The sequence below is a fragment of the Pleurodeles waltl genome, chromosome 1_1 (assembly GCF_031143425.1).
Source record: "Pleurodeles waltl isolate 20211129_DDA chromosome 1_1, aPleWal1.hap1.20221129, whole genome shotgun sequence".
Classification (NCBI taxonomy): domain Eukaryota; kingdom Metazoa; phylum Chordata; class Amphibia; order Caudata; family Salamandridae; genus Pleurodeles; species Pleurodeles waltl.
Window position 1 is genome coordinate 707,104,526 of NC_090436.1, and position 20,136 is coordinate 707,124,661.

General features: G+C 42.0%; 1 protein-coding gene across 1 annotated transcript in view; it reads left to right on the forward strand.

Annotated features, from left to right (window-relative positions):
* PRRC1 (proline rich coiled-coil 1) overlaps positions 1–20,136 on the forward strand; it is a 181,651-nt gene that overhangs the window by 140,773 nt on the left and 20,742 nt on the right. The window contains exons 6-7 of the mRNA XM_069227286.1: positions 1,965–2,068; positions 10,206–10,308. Of these exons, the coding sequence (XP_069083387.1) occupies positions 1,965–2,068; positions 10,206–10,308 (207 nt within the window). The remainder of the gene's footprint in view (positions 1–1,964; positions 2,069–10,205; positions 10,309–20,136) is intronic.

A 20,136-nucleotide genomic window follows, 5' to 3' on the forward strand; every position in this document is an offset into this window, starting at 1 on the left:
CAATGTCTTGTTAGAAACAAAAAACATCTACACTCATCACACCATTCATACCTCTCTTGTCCACTGCCAACTACATTAACTCACATACCATTGATATCCACTAATTCCCATCAGTTTCCATCAGTTGTTGACCTAAATACACATAATTAGCATAAAATCTTTAATTGACCTAAACATTATCAATGAAAACACAGGATTCGATAACTCTTTGGGGCATGATCAATTTCTCTTCAATGGCATACAGCCCAATTGTCCATTATCATGCTTCAATTTCTGTTATGTTTCTCTTTACTTTTGCTTCTTTTGCTCTTTCTTACAATTTTCGTTCCATATCAATGTTGTGTCAAAAGCTGATAATATCATTGTGTTTACTTGTCTACTCGGACGCTCCTTGGGATGATCGCTATACTGTCCCTTAAACCTAAATTTTCAAATGAGGAAACTCTAATATGCTGGTGGGACTTGTATTTAGAAATTTGATGATTACCAGTGTGAAAATCCACCATCCCTGAATGCTTGATTCAGGATAAGGAATTTGCCATAACATATCGATTGATGTGCACCCAAAACTAAATTTAGTCACACAGACATGCTTTTAAATCTGGCCCATAGTATAGTTCAGTGATTTGTATTGGAGATCATAAGGCTTGACGGATAGCTACAACTATCTAGAAAATCTTCAGTCATGACAGGAGAAGAGGTGATCTACTTTCATTTGTTGTCATAGTTTCATGGGCTAAGTGTGTAATTGAAGGAGCAAGTCAGAATGGCTTTGGTACAGGTCCCCTTCAACAGTTATCAGTAAATTGCCTCGGGAGGCTGCAACTATGTAGAAAATGTCCACGTATTTTCTCCAACATGTTATATGCAAATATGCATATAATCATCAAATGCTAACTCAGAATTGTGGTAGTGTGCTGCAGCAACTAGAAAGAATTAGCAAAAAATACCCAAAATCTTGCTAGAGTGATGGCGCTAAAATAAAATTTGCTGGAAAGATGATATCGACTTGTAGTGTCCAATAGAACATCCTCTAATTGCTAACTAAATATGATTTTCTTCGTGCGTTACACCGTCCTATTTTCAGAATGACTGTACTGACAAAACCTGTCTGCTCATCAGCACGTGCAGAATAAAGATAAAATATTTTCCAGCAAATCGCATAAATCTGTCTTGGATGTCATCCTTGTTCCACAGTACATCTCAGAAGCCGTTTTTAGATCACCTTGCAGTTTACAAGACAATTATATAGGGATTTATTTCTGTCATGTTTTCAATAGACACTTAATAAGCGATGTTTTCAGGAAGTACTACATGTTGTTTTCTTGATGAGTCGGGGGCCTTTTTTTATTGCCAAGAGTAACTACGGTTGTGTCTTGTAAAATCCATTTAAAAAACTATAGAGCACGTGAGTCAGTTGTAGTGGGAGCGCAGCAACACACAATAAATAATGCTGCATCAGGTACAATGGTTACGAGTAGATGCACCTCACATCACAATATGTGGCATCCCTATCAACCAACAGCAGCCCTTAATACTGAATGGACACACAAACTAGTAGTCTACAAATTTTCTCTGAAAACCTTGGTTGGAAAATGGCTTATTGACATGAGATAGTCTTTCAAACACGTTTAGAAAAACCATCATTTTCTAATTTAGGTTAAATCCGAGAACATGACTTTTCTACTCCACTTCTTTCACAGCTAAGCCTGCTTTCCCACTTGCTTTGCAGTTGTGGAATTAACTTATTTATTTTCCATTTATACCCGGGGATTTCGTTTTTTTGCACAGCCACATACTTTTGTAACCACCTCATTCAATATAGTCTACAAACACATATTGATGACTTAGTTTACAGTGTGATGTTTGTGTGTGTGTGTAACATTGTCACAGGGATATACACGTGGTGTAAGTGCACAATGGAGTGTCCTTTAACAATAACGTGCTATTTTTTTTTTTTTCAGGGAGCCCAAGAAAGGATAGACTGCTTGCGGCGGACTGGAGTGATCCACGAGAAGCAGCCGGCTGTCTCAGTAGAAAACTTTATTGCAGAGTTACTACCTGACAGGTGAGACAGTATTCATTTAGGGCAAATTTCATTTGTGCAGGCATGTTAGAATTTGTAACCGTCATGTGCAGAGCTGTCTGTTTTGCGCTTGCCAATACACAAATAATAAAACTTATAAGGTATTCTGAAAGGGTATGACCTGTTGTCTCCTTACTTTTGATTTTTTTTGGGGGGGGGGATTTTAAAGTGATTGGGTAATGGGTCATGAACTTTAAGTGGTATTATATTATCTTAGCAAACGTTTGTGCCAAATTTAGAGAAGATCCAGCAGTTTTTATCGAGAAATGAAAATAAGACTTTACTTGTCAGTCCTGGTGTAGTAATCACACAGGTAACTCAGAGAAAAGATGTTTATTCCTCAACTCCTCACAGGCCACTGATCAAAACCCTTCAACATTCTATAGCAAGCTCCCGGTAGTTCCAAAGTCCCAACATTCTAGGGTGAACGGAACATACTACTATCACTACCTGGGCAAGAATTATGTACATATTTAACCCATACTGTATGTCTCTATGTTATGCTGATATTCAGATATATATATAACTATTTACAATGACAGATGATGTTCTCTTCTATACAATACTTATAACATATCTCCTTCCCTCACGGAAAGAAAACATAGTCTTTCTGCCACATGGGAACTCTCCGGTCACGTGAACTTATCCTTCTCTGAGGAACACTTGGAACTTGACCAGCATTGTTCATGGTTCCAGTCTCTCCTACTGGTTTGTTTTCTCCTTCATAGCAAGGTACGATACGATCCATGCTCCATACTTTGACATTCTGTAGTCTGACTACGTTCCGATACACTTCTTTTATTTTAATTGGATTAGAAAATTTGCTTCCATCACTTGGATTGTACCTGGGAAGTCTGATTCTTATCCATTGGCCTTCACGCCATTGTCTGTCCTTGACTCCAAATTTCTTATTGTACCACTCTACATACTTGCTTTGATTACGCTTGAAACACTCTGCAGATACATCTCTCTGTTCATGCACTTGTTCACCCCCTTTTAGCCAATTGGGATTTAATTTAGTACCGGGTTGCCTGCCCTTCAAAGATTGAAAAGGTGACAAACCCGTGACTAAATTCGGTGTGTTGTGATACGACCATAGCATCTCATTAAGTGCTTGGTCACCTTGTACACCTGAAATTTTAGCCCTTTGAATACATTCTTTAATTACTCTGTTCATTCTTTCTACTAACCCATTAGCTTTTGGATTGTACAATGCTGTTCTGAAATGATGCAGTCCCCATTTTTTAAGGAAATCTTTCATGTTATCAGATGTGAACTGAACTCCATTGTCCGTGACCAATGTGCTAGGGATACCTTCTCTCATGAATGCTTCTGTCAGGAATTTAATGGTTTTGCTAGTGGTTATTTGGTTAACTATCTTGCACATAGTCCAGCGTGAGTGATAGTCCACTAGAACAAACATGTACTGACCTTTGTTCCCCAGATGACTCATAGGACCCAAGATATCAAGACCAAGTTTATCCCATGGCTTCAAAGGAATCTCTACTGGGGACAGTGGAACTCTACGTGTTGCATGAGATTTATCACTTGCTGCACATGCACAACAATCCTTCACTACTCTTTCTACCTCGTAGTCCATTTGGGGAAACCAGTAAATGGCACGCAATTTATTTTTTGTGAGACTGCGCCCTAAATGTCCCTCATGTGCTAATTCAACTAGTTTGTTCCTCAGTGCATTAGGGGGTACTACCCTTTCGCCTCTCATAACTAAATCATTAGTCACATGAAGTTCAAATCTGACATTCCAGTAGTTTTTTAACTGTTCTTCTACATCTTTTGCCCTTTCCAGCCACCCATTTATAATCTTGCTCTGGATTATTTGCAATATTTGGTCTTTCCCTGTTTCTTCAATCCATTCCTTCTTAGTGAGGCAAGCGAGATCTATCCAAAACATTGGTTCAGCTGCTTGTAAATTCTCTTCTTTGTCCTCCACACTCCCGTCTATTTTGTTGTCTACAGTGGATCTGGATAAGAAATCAGCTATGTTGTTTTTGTTTCCTGGTACATATTCTACACTAAAATTATATCCCTCCAGACCTAATAACCATTTAGCTATACGTGGGGTGGCACGTTCACTAACTCGCGTGGTGAATACATTAATTAAGGGTTTGTGGTCCGTTTTGACTACAAATGGTAGACCCCACCAGAATTTTTTTAAATGTGTTATGGCCCAAAAACAGGCCAATGTTTCCCTCTCGATGGTTGAGCATTTCTTTTCTGCGTCATTTAATGCTTTTGACGCAAAAGGTACAATTATTTCTTGACCATTAGCCTTCTGACATATCATGGCTCCCAACCCTTGCCCACTGGCATCTGTGGATACAAATGTTTTTAGCTTAGGATCAAATTTTCCGAGATGTTGTGAATTAATTATGGCTTCTTTAATGTTACAGAATGCTTGTTGACATTCATGACTCCATTCAAATTGGGTGTTCTTCTTTAAAAGTGATCTGAGCGGGGCAGTCATTATAGCAAAATTCCTTACAAATTTCGCCATGTACTCAGCTAGGCCTAAAAATGATCTGAGTTCCTGTTTGTTCGAAGGAGCTAAGGCTTCCTTAACTGCTCTCACCAGATTGTTTTTCGGTTTGACGCCCTCCTCCGAAATATTGTGACCCAGGTATTCTACTGATGGCACCCCAAACCGACATTTATCTCTCTTAATTGTCATTCCAGCCTTATCTAAGGCTTGAAGAACACACCTTAGAGTATTGTCATGCTCAGATTTGTTGTTCCCGTAAATCAACACATCATCTTGGAAGCACAATACATGTTCCACATCTCTCAAAATGTTTTGCATGATACGTTGAAATACAGCTGCCGCTGAGGCTAACCCAAAGGGCATCCTGCGGTAACGGTAAGCTCCAAAAGGTGTAATAAAAGAGGTAAGGGAGCGTGAGGATGGATGCAGCTCCACCTGGTGATACGCTGACGAAAGATCCAACACGCTAAAAAATGTTGCTGGACCCATAGTGCTTATCATTTCATTAATTTTTGGCAGCGGAAACCTCTCTACCCAAATGTTCGCATTTAGATCCCTGAGATCCACACACACACGCAAACCATGACCACTTGATTTCTTGGTGATCACGACTGGAGCAACCCATAATGCACTGTCCATTGGTTCTATAACTCCTAGCTGTTCTAACCGTACCAGTTCCTGTTTAAGGGGTTCTCTCATCATTAGTGGTACAGGCCTCGCCCTATGTGCAACAGGGACTGCACCTTCTTTAAGTATGATTTTGTGCTGGTAATCTACAAGTCAACCCAGTTTATCCTCAAAAAGGCTAGGAAATTCATCACATACAATGTAATCATTCTCTGGATTTTCCACTAACCAATCTGGTTCCTCTCTGTTAGGGTCTAAGCGTATTCCTAGATCACGTTGGTGTTCCCAACCTAATAAATTCAAGCCTTTGCTGGTAAAGTACACCTTGCCCTTAGTCGATCTACCCTTAAAAGTTATCTGCATAGATATCATTCCCTTTAAAGGTATAGGATCGCTATTGTATCCACCCGGACTGATATCCGCGGGTTGCAACTCGTACCCTTTATCCTTGAATTTGCTCTCGTAAGTGTCAAAATTTATAAACGTAAATGGTGAACATGAATCAGCATATACTTTTATTCGTTCTCCATCGAGAGCTATTTCACATGATGGATACTTGGTCTTCATGTCTGTGACCTCATCACTCTCCTTCACTTGCAGTACAAATTTGTTATGATTGTCTTGAGTCTCTTCCACTTTATGTACGGTTTTCTTACCATAATTCTCATTTTTCTCTCCCTTACAAACCCTTGCATAGTGTCCCTTGTTCCCACACTTTCTGCATATGCAATTTCGGGCTGGACAATCTGGGCTGTTAGCCAAATGTTTCACACTACCACACTTGAAACACCTATTCCTGTAGTTCCCTACCATACTTTTCTTACTAGTGATTTCCTGAATCTTGTGTTCCTCAAATCTACTGTGTTCTTTACCTTCTTGATTAGGTGTTGGTTTCACTTCCATTACCTCCTCTTTAATGGAAGAATTTTTAAAAGCCTTTATGCATTCTGCTGTTTGCTCAATGCTCTTAGCTATTTCAATGGCTTCCTTCAAAGAAGGGCTTGTGGTTAATAGTCTTTCCTGTACTTTGCTGTTATTGGTACATCTCACCAATTGGTCCCTAATAAGAGAGTCTTCAAGGTGGCCAAAATCGCAGGTCGCAGCCAGACCTCTCAGACAAGCTATGTAACTTGAAACTCTCTCTTCCCTTCCTTGGACTCTAGTGAAAAATTTGTGTCTTTCTAACACGATGTTTACTTTTACTCCAAAATTCCCTTCTAATTTCCTAAAAGTCTCCTCATATACATCTAGCTCTCCATCCACATCATCCTCCTCCTCCCCATAATCCGTTAAATTGACGTGTACTTTACGCCCATGTACACCTAAATTGTGTAATAAAATGTGCTGTTTCCTTAGTGGGGAAAATCTTTCTCCACCAATCGCTATTAGGTAAGATTCAAATAACCTTCTCCAATCCTTCCATAATAGGTTAGGTTCCCCTTCCTCATTTAGAAAAGGAGGAGGTTGATTCATGCTAGCTGCAGCCATGTTCTCTACAGTTTTTTTTTTTTTCAAATTTTTTTTTTTTTCTACGTAGATTATAATTATCTAACTAACTATTTCTCAACCACAGCACCGCTAATAGAAACCTTCTAGAAAGATTACTGAATTCTATTGACACTGTTTGGAAACAGGAAGTTATTTCCACACTAAGAACAACCAATGATTGAAATACAGATAACATAGACCGTCCCTAACGACTTCGTTAATTGTCAATGAAACATTCTGGGAAATGTAGACAAGATGTTAAGTACTTGACGTGATGTGGAAGCCTTGCTAACCACAACAAAGAATTAATTGCTGCCGAACGTTTCCTCCGAGAACTGCCTCCTGATGACGCCCTCGCAGCGCGCCACCCAGGAAGGCTCACAGAGGGTTTCCTGACAAGAGTCTAAAACCGCAGTCCAATCGCGTCTTTGACCGCTCGGGAACAGCCTCTCAATGACGCCTTTCAACGCGCTAATATGTAGAGTCTAAAACCCAGTCCAATCGCGTCTTTGACCGCTCGGGAACAGCCTCTCAATGACGCCTTTCAACGCGCTAATATGTAGAGTCTAAAACCCAGTCCAATCGCGTCTTTGACCGCTCGGGAACAGCCTCTCAATGACGCCTTTCAACGCGCTAATATGAAGGCTTTAAGACGTGAGCTGACGAAATTCAGAGCAGAGTTCAGTCGCGTCCTTTTTTTTTTCTTTAGGTTTATTGTACTGTTTGGACGGACTTCCGATGCAGGAAAGGAGCGCTTCCTAGCCGATTCTGAGTGCACCGGTTCACTGTGTCTCCACTTTTGTTTAGTGTCCAAAAATGACGTACTCTCGCTGAACCCAGGAAACGCCTCACTAGTGCCACTTACTTGATAGAAATAAAGAGGTGCTTCCTCGTCTATCACCTCTCGCTTAAACTCGAAATTTCTGGCGTGGATATGCTAAACCACCCTGCTGCTGCGGAGAACTTCTTTACACCTTCACCAGTGGTAGCTTGGCTTGTAAGCTGATTTGCTTCCGAACCTTCACAGCGGTGAAATGATCAAAACGACATTCCGCTCTACTGAGGACTTCGAAACTCGTCAAACAGACCGAAGAGTGGGCAAACAGATACAGGGGTGAGGAGTCACACTGCCCCTGCGCAGTTCTTTACTTGCAGATAAGGTATCCCATCCTCGTCGCCAATTTAAGTTATCCTGTAGTAATCACACAGGTAACTCAGAGAAAAGATGTTTATTCCTCAACTCCTCACAGGCCACTGCTCAAAACCCTTCAACATTCTATAGCAAGCTCCCTGTAGTTCCAAAGTCCCAACATTCTAGGGTGAACGGAACATACTACTATCACTACCTGGGCAAGAATTATGTACATATTTAACCCATACTCTATGTCTCTATGTTATGCTGATATTCACATATATATATATAACTATTTACAATGACAGAAGATGTTCTCTTCTATACAATACTTGTAACACCTGGTCAGTGGGTTAATATTTTACGCTATGATAATACAACTATATCTTTCTGCATACAGCCTTTAAGTATGGCATCTGTATATCATAAAGCTGTAATATTTCCCTTGATACAATTCTTTACTTAAGACGGTGGGTATGATGGTGGATTTTTATTGATCTCTGTGCACTCGCAGCCAGGACGCCATCCGTCTTCAGACTAAGTAAAAGAAAAAAACACAGCTGGCCTTTTCCATTTATGCACCCATAATTTGGAACAACATCCCTTTTATCCATTCGGACTACCTCAACGCTGCTCCAATAAAGGAAAGAGTTGAAGACTCACCTGTGTAGAGAACACTCCATCACAACACATTTACCATCCACACTGACCGAGATTGTGTCACTGCTCACATTGTAGAGTTAGGCAGTGGATTATCTAGTTGAAACATTATAGGTGGTTGAGCTGTGTTGCTACTTACACCAGCTATGTAATTGAAGCATATGCATTGGTTAGCAGAATTGTTAATTGCTTTTGCCTGCCAGTCATTGAGGGCCAACAAAACAGTTTGCTTTTGCTTAGCGTTGTCATTGCTAGTACTGATTACATATCTTTCTCATCGAGGGCCTTGACGCCAGATATTCTTTCTTTTATTCCACCAGGAAATCTGTAATCTGCAATATTTGTTACTTTTTCTTTTTTGTTAATGAATGGGTTTCCTTTCCCTGTGTTCAAAGCTTATTCTTGCGAGTGCACAACCAACTGATGCAACTTATATCGACTTTATTAGTAATTTGCTGTTCCCATTTTCCTGTCACCCGTCTTTACCTTTAGTAGATTCTTTTCAGGAGCGTCTACCTCTACATTGGATATTGGCAAGTGTTGCTTGTCCACTCATCTGCTATCTGGTTGAATTGCTAACCACTGATGGCAGTTTCTCTCACTGTTTGTGCATTGAATATTACCGCCCGCCCAGAGTTGTTGTATTTATTTGTTTTATTTATTTCATAAAAGGCCATATTGCCTAACTTTTCGCTGGTAAAAATAAATGTTGATTTTTACGCTTTTATTGAGAGTAATTGAATATCATCTGGTCTGTCGTTTCATTATAGAACTTCACATGGTTAAAATTAAACAGCATCTCGTTATAGGAAATAGGCATTCTCAATTAAGTGGTGAGAAAATGTAACCTAACCGCAGTAAGCTTCCACTGACAGTATGTACTAATGCCACTTAAGTACTCAGGACAAATGGAATTTGTGCCCAATTTGAGGTCATTCGAGAGTTTAGAAGGATTTTAGATCCTTCATTGATTTGTATTAATTTAAAGGGCCAAAGAAACCAATTCCCCCAGTAAGTTCAACACGTGCACATGTCACGGTGGCAAAAGCCAGAACCCATTGTTTTTAAACACCCAAGGTCTTAAAAGGCAGTCAGTGGAGTGTGACCATTTACTCTCTCCTTAGGTTAGGCGAGCTACGTCCAGCTACACTGCGTTGATATTTCAGAAATGGGAAATTATGCTGCTTTGTTTGCCATATTACAATACACAGCAGGGTTTTCCAAAGTATGTCTAAGATTACGCTATATTTTTAAGACTTCTGTTTACAATGCATTTACATTGATTACATTTAAATGGGACTAGTTTGGAGAACATGAAACCTCTTAAGATTTGCACATGCAAAATTAATAGAGGCTCTCTTGTTATTGGCAATGTGAAATTGCGCAACGCCCAGTAATCACGCAGGTTTTAGGTAAACTCCCTGGTGGTGAAATTCAAAGTTATTTAATAACCAGTGATGAAACTAATGTGTTGCTCCTATCTTGAGACATCTGATTGTGTTTGCCGTTTTCGTATGAATTTTAGTAGGATTGGTAGGAATCTAGCCTGCATAACCTTTAGTGATAACTGAACGATATCTTTTAAAGGTTAATCTGGTGTGTTTGTTTTTAGACCACTCTGCTTAGTATACTGGGTGATATATCCAAAATAGGCAGTTTGTGTTCATGGTCAAGATTGCGGGGTTTGATTTGTCTTTGTGTTCTTGCAGGTGGTTCGATATTGGTTGCATAATTATTGATGATCCTTCCCACGGAATACACCTGGAGAGTTTCACTCAGGCTACACCTGTGCCTCTGGACTACGTACAGCAGGTAAGTGCAGTCATATCACCATTCTATTTTAAGCGTTAAAAATGTGTATAGATGTCACCTTGTAGCATTGTTTTATATATTTAGTTATGGACCTTAATGCACATTTTTATTCTCCATACTTTAGGACAACTATGAGTGAGTGACTTCTGAATTTTAGATTTGTACACGAAATAACTAAAAATGAAGCGTACCTTGTCTTTTTTTTAACAGATTTGTATTGGCATTTAGTAATGTTTTTTACATAGCTAAAAGTTGGTAGTGTAGTGAAATATATAACTATCAGTATATGTTCTTACACAGTAAACAGGAGCATCCTGCCAGTAGCTATATTTTATATTGGATCGAGGCATCGCACATAACCTTTTGGGTGGTCATTCATATGACTGATATATTTGCTGTTCATATGTAAGGACTCCGACCTCATCAGTCTATAATATCTTTACCAATATTCAGGCGGGGTCCTAGGGTGGTGTGTATGTATCTAAACTGGGTGATATTTCTGAAAGAGGCAGTGTGAGGCAGGGGGGACACGCAGAGATTCACAGAGAAGAGGTTTCATAATTAACCAGGATTCCTGCAATAACGTTTAGCCCTACCTCATATAGATGGGTAACATAAATCAAACATGTAGCAAACCAGTGTGTCTCAGGTTACATAATTTAAGTCCTGGATCAGGTGGGAAGGCAACTGGTCATGGCAGTTCTTGTATTAATGGAAATCAAACTATGGCACTTGTCTTCCGTAGCAGGGGGAAGTGATTGCCGTACGCCAAAGCAATGAAGGAGAGAAAGCATTGTCGGTGTTTTGGGGTACATCCCAGTCAGTACCGCCAGTCATTGCCGTCTCCCTATTCGGCCCATAACAGCCCCCTTTTCAGTGTCCCTCTCCAATCCAGTACCTTGGTAGTCGTCCACTGAAGCCACCTGGTCTTACTGTTCTGAGTCTGTATCCTTCCCTTGGTGTTCCCAGCTAGTTAGTCTCTGTCCATAGTCCCGCTGCGGGTCGTCATATGCCCCTTCTGTCTTTCTTCCGATGAGCCCTGTCCTCAGCCATTGCCCATAAAATTACGTCTCAGGCCCAGAGGTCTGTCAAGGAGCCCTTCTCAGATGTCCAGGCCATTGTTATCCTGTGCTTGGCCAGTACCAAGGCTAGGTCCAGAAATCTAGAACTGTTGTAAAAAAAAACTTTGGTCTAGGAAAGTTCCCCAATATACAGGTCTCTATCGAGCGCACAGGGCAGTATGTGCAAGCGAGAGGCCCAGGCACTGAGGAACCACCTACCAGTATACTTGAAGGGTAGAGCAACTCCAGGTCATATGATTGAAGCCAGCTCTGGGGTATCCATATCGAGGGCAACCCGACTGGTCCCCACCATATAATCTATGGGGTGTGAGTTACGACAAATTATATATATTTTTTCGTATTACGGGACACCTTCTTAGGGTACTCCACTATCTTACTCCATTCTTTGTAAGTGCAGGGCCCAGGATACCGTCCCATCTTACCTGCAAAACCATCAATGGCTTCCTTCCCATTTCATTCAGGGACCTATAAAACCATGTGATCAACTGTCTGGCCATAGATAGTAGCAGCTGCAGTACATCATGTGTCGGGGGGTTCCTCTCTCACACAGTCCCCTAGATCTCAAAGGTCCACACGAGTGCTTCATAGTTAAGGAAATGACCCTTGGACAAAGTGAAGTGTTGTGTTGGGCATACGCATGCTACTTGAGGACCTATCAAGAAACAGTCCCCCACTGTTTGTAATCCTGTTTCCGTCCAGTCTGAGTGCCGGGTGGCTGTAAAACCGACAACTGGAGTGCCATGAGGAAGACCCACCAACGGCAGAACAGGTGCATACAGAACTGTCCTACCAGTCCGCACCCAACTCCTTTGACAAGCATATAAGGCTACCTGTAATAACGTAGTTGGGCATGGGATAGTTAGATCTCGCCGCAGCAGTCGGGTAGGAGGAGACCCTGGTAAGGTGCCAGTCTCAACAGATCCAGTGCATCCAGCCATGTCTTATCAAGCCAGCTAGCTATCCACTACAGCTGGGCCGCTAAAAAAAAAAGTTCAAAATCTGGTGCCCAAAGACCTCCCTCCTCTGGGGGACATCAAAGTATCTCCAGGGAGACTATACCTACCCCGTCCCGCATTAGGTCACGAAGTAAAGTGTCTAATTGCTAAAACCACATCCCAGGGATCTGGACTGAGAGAGTAGTAAATAAAAAAAGGTACAGCAAGCAAGGCTGCATCATCATCTTCAAGATGGCATCCCGCGCCATCAGTGGCAAACATAAAGACCTCCTAAAGGAGACATATCCCTTAAGAGATTCCTCTCCCTTAGGTCCTCAATGTTGTGGTACACCTGAATGCCCAAGTATTTGAAGGAGGTAGGCATCCACTGAAGCCCTGAAGGTATATCTCGTGGGCAGGGAGTGCCTAGTACACAGGGAAACAGACATGTTTTAGTGCAGTTCATTCTTAGACCAGATACTCTCCCAAACTCCTCAAAGCGCATAACTGATGTCTTTGCTCTCCTACGTCCCTCAGCCAAGTACAAAAGAATGTCATCCGCATACAATGATGTGTTGCTTTCCATCTACCACTATGCCCTCACCTGCACCCTCCTTTCTGAAGAAGTCTGCCAGCGGTTCTGTTGCCATTGTGAACAGTAAGGGTGACAGCGGGCATCCTTGCCTGGTTCGACAACAGATGTCATGGGGTAGATATTGTGGAGTCAGTCCTAACCCCGGCTGTCGGGGAAGTGTATAGAAGCATGACCCATCTTATCCAACCTCTTTTTCTAGCCCCATCTTCGTCATGACTTCCGTAAGAAAGTCCCACCTTATAGAGGCAAACGCTTTCTCAAGATCTACTGATACTAGAATTGCATCCTTCTGTGCATGCACTGCAGGGTGGTACAACACTTTGAAACAACTTCTCAAATCGAGAGCAGTACTACGGTTTTGGTATGAACCCATTCTGGTCCTTATGAACAAGCTTCAGCATGTAGGGGAGCAATCTGTTTGCTAACACATTGCTAAAGATTTTGAAGTCCATGTTTAACAAGGGCAATGGACGAAAAGGTGTGGTGGAACCTATGTTCGTTTTTTTGGAGAGTGGGCTCACCAGCACGCTCCTAGTACAGTGCTAGAGACAACAAGCCCTTCATGAATGCATATAATAGTTCCAATTTTGGTGCCAAGGCATTTACGTACATCAAATAAAATTCCACTGGTAAGCTATCTGGCCCGTGGGTTTTGACTGTGACCTTGTCCCTAATTCATGTCATATCTCAGAGATTGTGATTGGTCCTGCCAGTGTCACACATGCATCTGGCGGCAGCCATCGGAGGTGTACTCATTCTAGGAAACTGGGCTGCAGAGAATCAGGGAGCACCTTTGGATGATCATAAAGGGTCTGATAGTAAACCCTAAACTCATCAGCGAATAAACGTGTGCCCCTGAAGCTGTAGACAGTCGAGTGATGGGTGTGCCCGAAGTTCTGGGTAGATAAGCCATGCTAATAACTTTCCCGATTTGCCTTAGTCATAATGGGCTTTGACTACCTAGGCCTTGTAATCGTGGCATCTTAGCCTTTTAGGAATAGTGTTATATTGTTCCTTAGCTTCAGACAACCTCTGAGGTGTGGTGGTGTCTGTCCTTAAGGTGATTTCCAGAGTATAGATATTACTATCTAGGGACTTTAATTCCCTATGTAGTTCCCTACAGACCCGCCCTCCCGATTGGCTCATACTGTGACCTTTTATTACCACCTTGAAAGCTTCCCATTTTATGAGTGCCGATGAGGCAGAGCCTTGATTAGCCACAGAGTATCCCAAGATGGTCATGTGTAGTATGTCTCCATAACTGTCGTCTTCAAGAGTTGCTGGTTGAAGACGCCACAAGTGGGTCACCGGTCTGTCATCTACTGTATCAAGTATCTAGTTGTTTTCCTTCTAACATGATTTTCAGTTTGGCAGGGAATAGCATGGAATATTGAAGACCTTCCTCTCTAAGGGCTCTTTTGACTTAGGTGAAGGATGCCCTCTTATCTTGGACTGTGGCCATATAGTCTGGGAACAGCGTGGCATTTCCGTTGTTGATTTGATATGGACCTTCCATACAGGCTTTCTGTAACTGGGTGTCACAGTCTCTAAAGTGTATTAGTTTGGCAACCACCAGTCGTGGCGGCCTACCAGTGTCCAGAGGGCAGCCCGAGACCCTGTGTGCCTGTTCTAGGGCGAAGAAGGGAGTTAGGCTGTTCGGGGCTACCACAATTTTCATCCAGTTCTCAAGATAAGACACTGTGTCTCCACCTTCGGTCCTCTCCGGGAGGCCCCTCTGCGAACATTACATCTGTTCCGGCCTTCTGTGTCTTCCACCTGGCACTTCAGGATGCTCACTCTGTCGGACAGGGCTGTCATTTGCCTGATGAGGTATTTCTGTGCCAGGCGTACTTCCTCGATCTCGGTCTCCCGCACAGTGTCAGCCAGCATGTGATGTCCCCCCCCCCATCCCCCTCCCTCCCCTCTGAAGTCTGAGTCCTATAGGGACCGCACTTATGTCTTGCTGGAGTGCAGTCTTAGTGCTGTTGATGGCAGCCAGGATTTTGTCAAACAATGTCTTGCTGTCCATTCCTCTGGCCTCTCCCCGGATGTCGCTGTCTGTGGATCTGGTGCATCCCTGGGGATCTGGGATTGTTTAGCTCAAGGTCTTCCCATGGTTAGTGCTAGCATAGGTCTGATATCTCATTCGCCTGGAACAGCGATTGTTGAGGCATCGGCTTATACAATATGGCCAATCTCATCACTGCAATGGGGGCTCATCATGTGCTAAGGGATTCGATCTCAATCGGCCCGAACGTGAATGTGTCTTGCTCCAGATCTCGAGATTCCGAACAGTCATCTGCGTCTTCACTGCTCGGTGCCTGCCTTCAACAGTTCACCCCGGTAGGAAGTGGCTGGGCCGCGACCAGTTTATCTCTCCCTCCAGAGTCCACTAACTGCAGGCCCCTCCTTTCCAGTCCTGAGGGGATGAGAATAGTTCTCTAGTCCCCAAACAGTCTGTTCACAAGGTGACAGTATTGTCTAGTTCCCGCTGACACTGGGGGAGATTAGTGTACATACCCAAGCAGCCTGTAGTTGCTTCTCGCAGTCTGGGTTTAAGTACTCACTGATTTTTGCACTACTTCCTGTGCTCCCCAGGCCGTACACCTTCACCAGAGCAGCAGCGCACTTCAGCCTATGTGCAACATCATGTCACTGATCATAGTCTCTAGAGCACGTGTACCTAGGGCTCATCAATCCAAAATATGCTGTGTATAGGCCCCCCCCAAAGGACATGTGGATTAGGCCAGATGCACACGAGCCAACAAAGCAGGGCCAGGAACCGCCAGTCTGTGCAGAGCCCCAATGACCAAGGGATGGAATAGAGCGCAGGGGCTTTGGGTTCCTCCTGAGCCACCCAGGTCATCAGCACTAGTCTTGGGCTTCCTCTCTGGTAATCTTACCGTATGAGACCAGAATACAATTACTTGAATCTACTACTAAGTAATTGTAGAAGTGTATGGATGCCTTCCCTTTCTAAACACAGACATTGTTCAAACAGGGATAGTATCTTATCCTTACAATTGTAGAAAAAAAGGCCTCCTGAAAAGAACTGCTACCTAGGAACTGACCACTTTATTATTACAGATCCTTGTTTCTGGGTAAAGTGCATATTCAGTAATGCAGCAGGTCACAGCGACGGGTGAGGGTCAACAAAATTGTCTGTTGGTATAACCCCACGAAGATGTAAAAACAATTCTGATTTTAACAATTCGGTTCGTTCACAGCTTTTGCTCAGTTTTTCAGTTTATCAAGTTAGTCTTCAGGGATCATCGGTTTAAATAGCCTATATCTTAGACTAGGCACCAGGAGAAGCCATTATCTTATTGTGGGCCTAGTTACCACAAAGGGCGTGTGTATCAACAAACCCCAAAACAGCAAAATACGTCCTCCGTCAAAAGTCAATGAAATCACTACTCTCTGTGACTTAAGGTAAATGGATAAAGATAGTTCTTTACTTAGTGAAAAGCCAAGATGTTGAGAGGACTCTTAGTCTTAGAAAGGTTCTATGCAACTCCTTACAAAAGGACATGCTAATTTGAGTTGTTTCTGAAGGGATTATATGGTCTACCTGCTTTCTGGCTACAAATGACCACCATCTGCCCTCTTGCGCTTTCTGCTAGTCATTACTCAAACATTTATCACAATACAAATACTGAGGAGAGCTTCTCAACACCTTTTAGAGCCTATGATTATATAGTGCAGTAAAGGAGAAAAGAAGCTTCAACATCATTGAGGAGATGGTCACAAAAATAATTTATCTGCATCTTATTTTAACATTTGACGGTTAAGCCAATAAGAGATCATTCAAACACTTCTAGAAGACTGTCTCTTCTTGTGTAGCCATTAATTACTTAACGTCTTGCTCCATTTTACCCCTTTAGTGTGGAGAACATGATGGTCATATTCTCTTTCTATGGTTCAGAGGACGTGATTGCAGAGAACGTGAACATGACATTGTCACACCAAGGGCTGCAAATCCTTCTGGTGCTCGTACCAGAGGGCTTCCCTTTTATGGCTCATACTTCGAGCTTCCAGCAGCCTGAGTCTTTTTATGAATCACAGTCATTAACTTCACTATAAAAGTGAAAGAATACAATCTACCTAGTGGATCCCTGCTTGGGAATGTATGTAGTAGTGCGATCCCAGAGCAGGGATCTACTGACAGACACCACAGAAATTGTAGAGAATGGAGTGCCCCCACCGGGCATGGGTAATTGCTCCCCCCACACAGTGATTCTAACTCTCTCTGTGCTCTTCTGAGTTAGGCAGATTAGGGATTTTACCCTCCAATCTGTTTATCTCATAGGCACAGAAAGCAACACTGTACCCAAGGGATGTTTTCATTTATTCTGAAAAAACGGTGGGAGAGTCGGCCTCATCCTGGCATCTGGTTGCCCCCTCATACTCCCATGCCTTTAGCCCTCCTTCTGTTCTGTTCATCAGTCAATCAATCAGCCTTCCTCTCGCTAGAGTTGGGAATATATGAAGTCCACTAAATGTCAGGAAAAATAGTAATTAAAAAAGCAGTGAATAAGAGGGCTGACTTGTCTTGGCATCAGGCCATTATCCCCACCCACATGCCTCAGACTACCCCTTTGAGGGTAGTTAATGGGGTTCATCCCCTTGTCTATCCCCAGTGGGCAGAAAGCACACTAGACACCAGTCATAGAATACAAAATAAAATGTGGTAGGTGGCCAATCCACCCTATCATGTGGCACTATCCTCGACACTGATAAGCTGAAGAGAGTTTTGAAGGAATCCGTGCAACACAGGGTGGTTGGTTTTGTTCAGTGAAATGTTTAGTGCTGTGCAGGCATTAGCGTACACATTAGTTCATGGTTTGATGTGCTGATAGATATACACTTTGTGAAAAGTGAGTTCAAAGTTGTCTGATGGGCATGTTTCAGTGAAACGTTTTGGAGGGGAAGGTTTGAGGCATCAGCACAGTGCTTTATATGTTTTTAGGATCACATGTGACTATCCATTGTGTATTTTTGAACCTGGTCCACCTCCAGGTTGTACAAAGAGCAAACCATCACAATGCCATCATCATGCATCACGTCACTGTACTCTCTGGGTATACAAAAAAAGTGAAGGATGGAATGCTTGCATTAATCTCAGCTACTGGTAATTATTCAGTGCCACATGCCATTGCATTGTTATTATGGCCACCATGCCACCTCTGTTTGGGCCAACCATTAGTAAATCAGTCTTAAATGTACTCCAGTAGGAACAGTCTAACCCGAACTGCCACTGAACCAGAACACAAGCAATCCAAGATCAGTTTCGCTTTGACTGGGACGCTACAGTCAAATGTTGCTTGGCTCCAGTGGTACCGTGATTATGGGACCCTTCACACTTATGGCATCATACTGAAGTATACAAATATGTGATTGGTGGGATACTTGAATTAATCTCAGCCACTGGTAATTACTCAGGCACACATCACAAACTGGCAATCATACATGACCGGAACTAGCAGCAAATTCATCTGGTCTGGCTGATAACTGAAATTGCCTCTTCATTGATTGGGGTGTTTGTGATACTATGCAACAATGAGTTAGTGTGTGTGGTTGAATAAATGCAAGAGATCAAGAATAATTAGCTGAATGCATAAATTATAGAAGATAGTGAGTACTTGGATGGGTGACTGCATAAATTGACACACCTAAGTCCTTTAGTTACAAGCCAGACATAATGACATTTGCCAGTGGGTCTTACTTTTACCATGGAATGTATGTATGTTTGTTTCTTGAAACTTTGCTTGGCTCTAATATTTTCCTAGCAACTTCAGGCAGTTACGTTTTTCAGACATTTATGCTAAATGTACACGCCATAATCTAAAAACAGGAGCTGTGTTAGAGGAGTGAGCAGTAGTGGTAATTGTCAAATACTGCAATTTAACAGCAGGTGGTGCTTCATCTCTGTTTTTGGTTTGTTTACTTTAGCAATGTGAGTCCTAAGTACGTACTGTGTGCTTAATTTAGAGATGGATAACCCTTCTCGTTTTAACACCTCATTTATCTGGCTGTCCACTTCTGTTTTGCATGAAGGCTGTGTAGAAGGTGCTTGAAGAGTTGTCAGGTTTTGAGATCATGGAACATACATGTAGATACCCAAATCTGCTGGACATTTCAATGGTGGTATATTCAAATAGTGTGTTAAAACGGGTGAATGAGACACGACTGAGTTTGGAAAGATGATGAAAAAAGTTTATGCATATTGTAATTCTATTTGTATATCGCTTACTATCCCTGGTGAGGTGTTTGAAGCGCTTTTCGGTGAGTAGCATGCTGTTCCGGAACCCAAGAGGAATTAGTGGTGGATTAGTATAGGGAAATATGAGTACAGTATGAGTATGAGTTAATTTGAGCAGAGGATTTGTGAGTTTGTTAGTTGGATTGACTAGAGTAATGGAGGGGTAGAAGAGGGAAGAATCCAGAAGTGTTAATTGGGAGTATATAGTAATAGGATGAGGTTTGGGATGATGAAAGAAGAGATGGAGGAGGGAAGAGTCTGTGGAAAGGGGTTAGGGAGATCATAGTAGCAGAAGGGGGTTTGGATGGGTCAAAAATGAGATAAATGAGGGAGAATTTAGTAGGGTTGTTTGTGAGATCATAGTAGTAAACTGAGGTTTGGGATGAGCCAGGGGCAGTAGAGGAGGGGAAGAGCTTAGGCAGGGTTATTTTGGAGCTCCACGTAGTAGAATGGGTTTGGCATGAGTTGGAGTTGGGATGGGGGATAGATTGATAGAGACATAGGATGATGGGGAGACAGAGGAAAGCTTATGAGAGAGTAATTATTATTATTATTATTTTTTTTTAAAGAAAGCAGGGATTCATAAGTATGTAATATATCAGCTTATCTAAGAGCTATGCAATGACCTATGAACATGTTAAGCATAGAATAAAAAACACACACACACACACACACACACACACATATATATATATATATATATATATATATATATATACAGGGAGTGCAGAATTATTAGGCAAGTTGTATTTTTGAGGATTAATTTTATTATTGAACAACAACCATGTTCTCAATGAACCCAAAAAACTCATTAATATCAAAACTGAATATTTTTGGAAGTAGTTTTTAGTTTGTTTTTAGTTTTAGCTATGTTAGGGGGATATCTGTGTGTGCAGGTGACTATCACTGTGCATAATTATTAGGCAACTTAACAAAAACAAATATATACCCATT